Consider the following 10161-nt stretch of genomic DNA (forward strand, 5'->3'; position numbering starts at 1 on the left):
GAACCAGGTGTATCCATATTTATGCAATTGGCTATCAGAACCCCATCCAAGGAGGAAGGCATACTGGCAGTTTTGAGAGTGGTCCAACTCCTCTAGGACTTGGGTTGGATCATCAATTTAAAAAAGAGCCAGCTGGAACCAACCCAGCACCTGGAATACCTAGGAGTTATGTTCAACACAGCCTTGGGCCAGGTCTTTCTTCCAGAGCCATTCAATCTGCAATGGTGGCTGCATCCGGCTGCCCTCTCAAGATGGTGCTTCTGGTGGTGATTAGTCCCTTCGATGTGGTTATATTTTATTTATTTATTTAAAACATTTATATCCTGCATGTCCAAAGTTCCATGGGGGTACCTCAAGGCTGTTCTCTCTCAGCAATGTTATTCAACCTGTTTACGGCCCAATTGGTACATTGTTTTCTTCTTTTTTTATTTTAATATCTTTATTCATTTTTAAAGAACATAAGAACATAAGAAGTTGCCTCCGCTGAGGCAGACCATAGGTCCATCCTGCTCAGCGGTCGGCTCCCGCGGCGGCCCATCAGGTCCATTGCCTGAGCAATGGTCTATACCTATCTGTACCCCCCAATCCCTTTTTCTTCTAGAAACTAAAACAGTGCATATAGGAATACATACAGAAACAGTTATAAAGACAGCACTGATATTTTACAGAATTTTTCCACCTAAAATTATTTTATCCCCCCTTCCTCCCCCTATTACAACACACTCGTGAAAATCAAATAATATTATTGCATATTCCCACATCACAATTCCAAAATCATAACTTCAAATTCAAAACTTGGAGTACAGTATCAGTTATCCAGGGATTCAAGACAAAGTTGGACAAGTTCCTGCTAAACTGGAATGTACGCAGGTGAGGCTGGACTCATTTAGAGCACTGGTCTTTGACCTAAGGGCCACCGCGTGAGCGGACTGCTGGGCACGATGAACTACTGGTCTGACCCAGCAGCGGCAATTCTTATGTTCTTATATGCTGCTGATCTGCAGTTCTTTCTTGAATTACCAGTTGATTATGTTCAAGGTTTTCATCTATTGTCATCTTATATGGATGCAATTATGGCTTGGATGGCTTTGAATTGCCTCAATTTAAATGTTTCTAAACCAAAACTCTTGTGGTTATCTTCATATGGAATTTTAGATGTTCCACCAGATTTTGTATATGATGGAGTGATGATTCCAGTACAGCAGAAGATCAAAAGTCTGGCGTTTTTATTATACAGTTTCAGGGTCATATTGCATCAGTAATAAGGACAATGCTTTTTAAGACTCATTTGGTATTGAAACTGCGTGGTTTACTTTCATCAGCTAACTTTCGTCAAGTAATGCAATGTTTTGTTCTACCGCATTTAGATTATTGTAATGCCCTTTTATGTAGTCTTCTGAAGAAGTCAAGGGCATTACAAGTAGCGCAGAATGCTGCGGCAAGAGTGATTGGTGGCATTTCACAAAGGAAACATGTTACCCCTTTATTGGCTGTATTACACTGTTTACCAGCAGTTTGGAGGGTTCAGTTTAAAATTTTGGTATTTGTGTGTAAGGCTTTACATCAAGCTTTGCCGAAAGTAATGGCAACTTCTCTTGCCTTATATGAGCTATCTTAATTAGAGAATGACAAGGGGAAAAAATTTGTCCACATCTCCATCCTGTCCTTGCGAGTGTAAGGATGGTAGCACTCCCACAATATTAGGTTGTAGGGGTTATGTGAGGCGCCCTTACAAACGCCAGGTCCCGAGTTCAATACCTTCACAGAAGATCCACCAGGAGTAGAACCAAATAAGAAGCACAACCAGAAGTGATGGCATAAAGAAAATATTATAGAAATAGGCTTACAGAAAAGCAATATTCATAAGCTTCACAATTAAAGAGAGAGCAAAGCAATTTCCCTGCCTTACGGAGTCCAGAGAGAAGCATGAAGTTCCAGGGAGAGGCAGAGAGAGAGAGAGAGAGAGAAGAGGATGGGGGTGATGGTCTAAGCTTCGGGTTCCAGAAATAGAGCAAGAGGAGCAAAAGGAGCCAGAGGAGCAAGAGAGGGGGGTGTTGTAGAGAGGAGTCTTTTATAGCTTGGAATCTTATTCTAAATATAGAAACTATTGTATTTCCTAGTATCTTTCTGTTTAGAATTTGTAAACTGTTTGAAACAATGGTTAGTTTAATTGATAAGGAAGGTGTGATACTTGCAGGCGTGGTAGATGGGATTAGTCTCTGGCTTCTTTGTCCCATTCAAGCAGCCTATCTTCTTGATAAACAATCCAGTCTGGCTGGATGCTTAATGTATGTGAATTCTGTGCAGGAGCACAGAATTTTGCATCAACATTCCAGAGTCAGATTTATATATTTTCCCATAGGCCTTTGCTGACATTGGTTAGGGCAACCAAAACTGATTGCTAGCAATGCTAGGGCTGACAGCAAGTTTGGTTCCTGTTTCCGTCCTGTCCCTGCAAGCTTGGTCTCCATCTCCGCCCCGTCCCTATCCACACAAACCTCAAATAATTTTATACTGAACTTATTTTATTAAAGTATAAAAAGAAATAATATTTTGTACAATTGTCATTTTATAAATCAAAGTTCTGGCTTCCGAACTAGAGGAAGAGATCTTCAGCTGGCAGGGCTTTGTATATAAATGTTTATCAACACAACTACAATACTATTTTATCCTAAAGCAAAAAAAAAAGAAATGAAATAGAAAACTTTTTTCTACCTTTGTTGTCTGGTTTCTGCTTTTCTCATCTTCTCGTCATTCTATTCCTTCCATCCACTGTCTGTCTTCTCTCTGCCTCTTCCATATGACATCTGCTCTGTTTGTATGCCTCTACCAGAAACTGTCCGCCTCTCCCTTCCATCTCTCCCTCCAACCCCCCAACTCCTCCATTGGTCTGGCACCCATCTTATTCCCTCTGCTCCCCCCATAGTCTGGCATCTTTGTCTTCTTCCCTCTCTCCTCCCCTAGGTGGTTTTTAGCAACTCTCTCCTCCTTTCCTCCCCTCAGATCTGGTATCCATGTGCCCTCCTTTCATCCAGTATGTGATCCCCTCTCTCCTCCCCACTTCCCTTCAGCATCTGTTCCACTCTCTCCCCTCCATACTTTCCTTCAGCGTCTTCTCCCCTCTCTCTCCTACCCTCTTAACATGCAGCGACTGCTCCTCCCTCCTCTACCCCTCTCTCTTCACTTCCTTCCAGCGTGTTCCCCTCTCTCTCTCCTCCCCATTTCCCTTCAGTGTCTGTTCCTCTCTCCCCTCCCCCTCTATCTCCACTTTCCGTCAGTGCCCTTATCATGGTCTAGCAGCCCCCTCCTGATCGCCGAGGTCCAGGCATCTTCCTCCATCCTTCTTCATTACCTTTGCTGGAGATTTTCATTGTTCTGTCTCTCAGTGGCCTGAGCCTTTTCTCAAGTCACTTGTGGCTGTTCTGAAACTTCTCCTCTGACATAGATTCCTGTTTCCGGTTACATCAGAGGGGAAGTTGCAGGCAGCCATGCATGATTTGTGAAAATGCTTGTGCCGCTCGGAAATACAACAATGAAAATCGCCAGCGAAGGGGAGGGAGGGAGATGCCTGGACTTCAGCAATCGGGAGGGGGCTGATGGACCACGTGAAGGGCGCTGAAGGGAAGTGGAGAGAGAGGGGGAGGGGAGAGAAGAACAGACACTGAAGGGAAATTGGGAGGAGAGAGAGAGGCGAACACGCTGAAGAAAATTTAAGCAACTGTTGGTTTTTCCTTCTATAGTTAAGTCAACTATAGAAGGTTGTGCGGTGGTGCGGTGGTGGGTCCTCAGTTTTGGAACACCCTTCCAGAAAATGTTTGTCAAATCTCATTTATACTTTTCCATTAATGTTTGAAGGTTTACTTCTTTCAGAGGGCTTTTAAAAATCTGTGATGATGTTATCAGAATTTGACCTTATTTTATTAGCTATATGTTTTGAAAAATTTGATCTTTATTTTTTTTTTATTAACTTGTATGATTGTGTATTTTGGAGAAGTTTAAGAATTGCATGCTAGTATTATAAGATAAATGTGTGTTTGTTCACCTATGTTTATGCGTTTTCTTTTGTATCCTAGATAGGTTTTTGGTTATGAGGGATATGTATGTTTAAATAAATAATGACCCTGGTACTTTAGATCAGTGTTCTTTTTACACCCGTGGACCAGCAGAAAAAAAAGAATTATTTTGTGGACCGGCAAACTACTAGGACTAAAATTTAAAAACCCCGTTTCCGCCCCATCTCCGCGAGCTCGGTCACCACAAATCATCTGATCCCATCCACACAAGCCTCAGTTATGATTTTATATTGAATGTATTTTATTAAAGTATAAAAAGAAACAATATTCTGTACAATTGTCATTTTATAAATACAAATAATTCAGAGCAAGGATCAACAAAACCCCTGTCTCTCCTCCCCTTCACATATATCCCCTCTACTATCAAGAAAACTGAACAAGCCAAATTATTAAAGAATGCTACACAGAAATGTCATACTAACAGAATACTACAGTCACACATGACAGGAATAGTTTTAGGGGAGTGCAACTAGGGCAACTGCCCCCTGGTCAGAGAGCGCCCTAAGCCAGCTGGAAGCTAAAGAAGCACTTCCTGGGTTTTGCAGTCCCCAGTTATGTCTAACACCAGCTCTAGCAGGATATATATTTCAAATCTGATATATTCTAATCACAAAATAGAAATAAAATTATTTTTTTCTACCTTTTGTCGTCTCTGGTTTCTGCTTTCAATCTTCTTTTCACTCTCTTCCTTCCAGTGTCTGCCCTCTCTGTCTCTTCAATCCAGCATCTGCTCCTTCCATCCACTGTCTGTCCTCTCCCCCTTCCATATGGTATCTGTCTTCTTTCTATGCCCCTCTCCCCTTTCCATCCAGCTTGTACCCCTCTCTCCTTTTTACATGATTCATTCCAGCTTCATTGCTCTCTTCATTTTTATCTCTCCTACACCAGATCTATCATCGTTGTCCCTCTCTGCTTATTTTTCTGCTGACCCCTTCCTATCTCTCTTCTTTCTCATGCCTGTGTCTCCCCTTCCCCTCCTCTAATCTCTCTGCCAGCTGTTTCCTTCCTTTTTTCATTCTCCCTTCCCTCCTCCTCCTGTCCAGCAGTAATTCTCTTCCCTTCCTCCCCTCCCAGCAGCATCTCTCCTTCTCCCTCTCCAGTAGCAGCTGTCCCTTTTTTCCCTTGCCCAGCAGCTTCCCAGACTCCTTTCCCTCCTCCCCTCCCAGCAGCATTTCTCCTTCTCCTTCCCTCCAGGTCCAGTAGCAGCTGTCCCTTTTTTTCCCTTGCCCAGCAGCTTCCCAGATTCATTTCCCTCCTCCCCTCCCAGCAGAATCACTCCTTCTCCATCTCCAGTAGCAGCTGTCCCTTTTTTTCCTTGCCCAGCAGCTTCCCAGATTCCTTTCCCTCCTCCCCTCCCATAAGCATCTCTCTTTCTCCCTCTCCAGTAGCAGCTGTCCCTTTTTTTCCCTTGCCCAGCAGCTTCCCAGATTCCTTTCCCTCCTCCCCTCCCAGCAGCATCTCTCCTTCTCCCTCTCCAGTAGCAGCTGTCCCTTTTTTTCCCTGCCCTGCAGCTTCCCAGATTTCTTTCCCTCCTCCCCTCCCAGCAGCATCTCTCCTTCTCCCTCTCCAGTAGCAGCTGTCCCTTTTTTCCCTGCCCAGCAGCTTCCCAGATTCCTTTCCCTCCTCCCCTCCCAGAAGCATCTCTTCTTCTCCTTCTCCCTCTCCAGTAGCAGCCCTTTTTTCCCTTGCCCAGCAGCTTCTGATAGTGGCTTTCTCTCCTCCCAGCAGCTCTTCTTACTTCCCAGCGCAGCGATTCAGGAAGGCAGCCTCAGGTCCTTTGTTGGGTCGCGCTGCCTCTGAGGAAAGAGGAAGTTGCATCATCAGAGGCAGCCACGACTCAGCAAAAGCCTCGAGGCTGCCTTCGTGAATCGCTGCGCTGGGAAGTAAAGGAGAGCTGCAGAGAGGGGAGAAAGCCACTGTCGGAGGCTCCCCAAGATCTCTCTGGCCCAGCGCAGACTAGAGAGTTGCACGGGGACAGAAATCCCACCCATCCCCGCCAAAGTCCCACCCATCCCCGTGAGGAATCCCACCCATCCCCGTGAGGAATCCATCCGTCCCCACCCGTCCCCGCGAGGAATCTCCTCCGTCCCCGCGAGGAATCCCCTCTGTCCCCGCCCATCCCTATAAACTTCAGAAATAGTTATTTCATTTAATTATGCTACTGAATTAAAGGCTCTGGTAGAAACCCATTTACAAATAAGCAAAAAGACTTTATTAATTTGGAAATATTAATTGGGAAGAATACATACTATGTAAACGGGTTTCTACCAGAGCCTCTAATGTTTATAAATTTTTATCAACACAACTAATATACTACTTTATCCTGAAGCAAAAAAAAAAAAAAAAAAGAAATTGAATTATTTTCCTACCTTTGTTGCCTGGTTTCTGCTTTCCTCATGTTCTCATTCAATTCCATCCGTCCACTGTCTCTCTTCCCTCTGCGTCTTCCATTTGCTCTGTTACTGTGCCTCTCCCTTTCTCCCCCCTTCCAAATTGGTCTGGCACCCATCTTCTTCCCTCCGCTCCTCCCATAGTCTGGCATCTCTGTCTTCTTTCCTGCCAGCGTCTTCTCCCCACTCTCTCTTCCCCATTTCCTTTCAGCATCCTTCTCCCCCCCCCATCTTCCCCCTGTCCTGTCAGTGTCCTTCTCCCCCCTCTGTCTTCCACATGTGCTTTCAGTGTCCTTCTCCCCCCCTCTGTCTTCCCCATGTCCTTTCAGCATCCTTCTCCTCCCCCCGTCTTCCCCATGGCCTTTCAGCGTCCTTTTCCCCCCTCCGTTTTACCCATTTCCCTTAAGCGTCTTTTCTTCTCCACTCCACCTTTCCTCCCTTTCTCCCTCCCTACCCCTTACCTTTGTGGCGCTTCCCCACCCAACCGACAACAGAACAGGCCCGGTCGGACAAACCTCCCTACCCTGTAGCCGCGGATCTAAATTACCTTTTACAACTGCTGTAAGAAGGTAATTTAGATTTGCGGCTACAGGGCAGGGAGGTTTGTCGGACCGGGGCTGTTGTCGGTCGGGGAAATGCCACAAAAGTAAGGGGACCTGTCCGGCTGTGCTGCACCTGGGGCAGACCGCCCCCCTCCCTTGGTACGCCACTCGAGCCGCGAGGCTACTCTTCTTCTCCTTTCCTGCCCTGCCTGCAGCATAGAGCTGAAATGTAGTCTTCCCGACGTTAGCGCTGATGTCAGAGGGAGGGAGGGAGGGCTTTGTTTAAGCCCTCCCTCCCCTCCGACGTTAGCGCTGACGTGGGAAGAGTTCCGTTCGACTCTGTGCTGCAAGCAGAGCGGGTAGGGAGAAGAGCCGCGCGACTGAGTACATCCAGCCCCGCAGGAACCCCGCGACCCTCGGAGGCGTCCCCACGGGATCCCCGTGACCCAAAGGGGGAACCCGCGAGATGCCCGTCGTCCCCGTTCCCGTGCAGCTCTCTAGCGCAGACTTCAGATGTTGATCTTGCCGGCCCTACGCGGACCGGCAGGAAGTTGAAGTAAGTAAATCTTTCCGGCCCTGCGCAGACCGGCAAAAATTTCCTGCGGACCGGCGGTTGAAGAACTGTGCTTCAGATTGTAAGTCCACCGAGAGAGGTAGGAGAGTGCTGTGGTTAGATTGCCTCCTCCACTGAATTTACACTAGGTTTCCGTGGGTTTAGGAATGCCAAAATTTCAGTAATAGAATGCAGCAGTCACTACATATTTTAAAAGTAAAAGATTGCTAGGTCCGCAGCTCGCTCGTAGCACTCAAGAGTCATAACTCGAGCCAGGTAGGAAGACTGAGAGCACATTGAAGGGAATAATAAAGAAATAAGCTGTCAGTACTCTTAATATAACTAACTAAGTGCACTGTTTTTGGTTTTTTTTTTCTTTTTCCAGGCTAATGGAGGCTGGCAGGATGCTACCACTCCTTCCTCAGTGACATCCCCTACAGAAGGTCCTGGCAGTGTCCATTCTGATACCTCCAATTGATCTAGCAACCATATCCTCTTTCATCAGTGGGGTTTTTCTCCCAATGCTGGAAAAGCAAGTCAGACTCGGAGCTTACAACAACTCCCTCACCTCAGAAGCACTGGAAGAGTCTCCTGCCACCAGAGGCACTTAGAAGCAACCTGGACACTTCTTTCTATGCTCTGTTCACCGCTTCCTCTTTTTCTGGGTATAATTCCCATCTCCTTTTCATAGTATAGGAATTTAAAAGAGGAAGAAGTAGTAGTAATAATTATATTAATTCAAACAAAAAGTATTGGTACATTTTTCCACTACTTTGAGGAATTGAGATTACCTCACTCTCCACAGTTTAATCTACAAGGCACAACCCTTTCTCCTTTGCTTTTAATTTGCACTCTACCTCTTATTGGACAGCCATTATGTTTTCTGTTTTTCCTTATTAATAACAATTCTATTGATGCTCTTATTCATCTATGTTCTAAGCTAATTGAGATCACAGGAAGCCACACTTGATATCTATCAGTTGCAGGTTGAATAAATGAATGACCTGGGCCATGATCAGCTTACGTTGTGCTTGCATATAGTTCCTTCTGAAAAGCTGCTGCCCAGTGTACTGAAATCCAAGATGTTCATTTTGAATCTGCTCTGTGATCTCCAGCTGTTCTTTTCCCATCTTAAAAATTAGCCAGTGTCTATAAAGCAAAGTTATTTCAATTTTGGGAAGTCAGTTTTCAGAGTTTTATACCTTTCCAGTAAGACCTAAAAAAAAAAGTCAGAACATAGAAATAACTGACTTCTGAAACATGCTATTTTGTTTGAATGTGGGGTTATGCGTCATAAAAGCATTAGAACACTTCCAAATTAGTGTCTCTGGAATGTTTTGATTCCTGAAACAAAAAATGTATCTTATGATCTTATCTTTTATTTTTGAAATTTATAGTCCTTAGTTCCTAGGGTCACAGGAATATTTTACAAGCAGTGAGCCTGACCTCTTATTAACGTATGACATAGGTGACAGGAATGGGCAGGCTTTGGACTTGAAGGCCACGTTTGGGATCTGGTCCACCCCAGGTTTAACTGGCAAGTGGGCAGAAGTACGGATTTGATATGTTCTTGCCACTGTTAGGCTAACTTGCCCAAATCTGACACAACATGATTAAGGCACAACTCATGATGATGAATTCCAACCAGAGAAACCAGGTCTATGATATAGCATAGTTTATAACTAGAGGAAGACCCACTGGCTATACTAAACCATGACTCGGCACATTTTTAATAGATCTAGACACCAGCCTGAATACTTTGTGGTCTTAGCTGTGAGTTTCTATCTTCACCCTTCCTCTGTTTTTCCAATTGTTCCTCTCCTTTCCTCTGTTTTTCCAACTGTTCCTCTAATCCCCTCCCCACTTAGTAATCACCCATTAGCTAGTCAGCTATTTACCAACTTATCCTCACTCCTAGTATTCCCCCTCAGCAAGCCATCCTCAGCCAGTCATGCCTCCCCTCATATTGCTGACCACTATTGGTTTACAGCCCCCTGCTGTTAGTTTCTGGTGCTTTTAAAGCCTCTATGATCCTGACACCTCCCTGTGGCCTGTCTCAAGCTCTTGCCACCTGACAGTACTACTCTTGAAGCCACTACCTCCCTGATATGTCCCTGTCCCATGCCCTTGCCACCTAACTCAGTACTACAGTTACAGAGGAGTAGTGTAGCAAATAGAGCAGCAGATTACAGACCACGGAAGTCAGGATTCAAATCCCACTTCTCCCTCTGACACTTTTTGAGGCTTGAGCTTCAACCTCCATCTCCTCAGGTAAAATTTAGATTGCCCATGGAAATAACTTATATATTCCAATGTAACACACCTTGAGTTGGGGTTTGGGAAGGCAAATAATAAATCTAAAATCCAAATCTAACTGTGATTATCCTTTGCTGCTAAACAACTGTTTTCTCTGGGTCTGCATTGCACAGCATTCATTCAGTGAGTTTGAGCTACGTAGTGGTGACTGAACTTCTTTGCTCATCTCGGGTTTCATGAGAGAGTGTAGTGTCGAATGTAGAAGAAGCAGCTGTTTGGCCCTCTCCAGTGAGGGAAATGAGTATGAAAAATGGATTTTGAGTAGCAGGGAGTCTGAAAGGAGAAGG

At 45.0% G+C, this 10161-nt stretch overlaps 1 protein-coding gene across 7 annotated transcripts in view; it reads left to right on the forward strand.

Moving 5' to 3' along the window:
• PBX1 (PBX homeobox 1) overlaps positions 1–9932 on the forward strand; it is a 1291292-nt gene extending 1281360 nt beyond the window's left edge. For 4 of the 7 annotated variants that reach the window (XM_033960105.1, XM_033960106.1, XM_033960107.1 and 1 more), the window contains one exon: positions 7944–9932. In XM_033960105.1, the coding sequence (XP_033815996.1) occupies positions 7944–8036 (93 nt within the window). In that variant the 3' untranslated portion in view covers positions 8037–9932. The remainder of the gene's footprint in view (positions 1–7943) is intronic. The other 3 variants (XM_033960109.1, XM_033960110.1, XM_033960111.1) reach the window with 1 other exon arrangement.
• Positions 9933–10161: the final 229 nt, after the last annotated feature.

This window comes from Geotrypetes seraphini, chromosome 10 (genome assembly GCF_902459505.1).
Source record: "Geotrypetes seraphini chromosome 10, aGeoSer1.1, whole genome shotgun sequence".
NCBI lineage: Eukaryota > Metazoa > Chordata > Amphibia > Gymnophiona > Dermophiidae > Geotrypetes > Geotrypetes seraphini.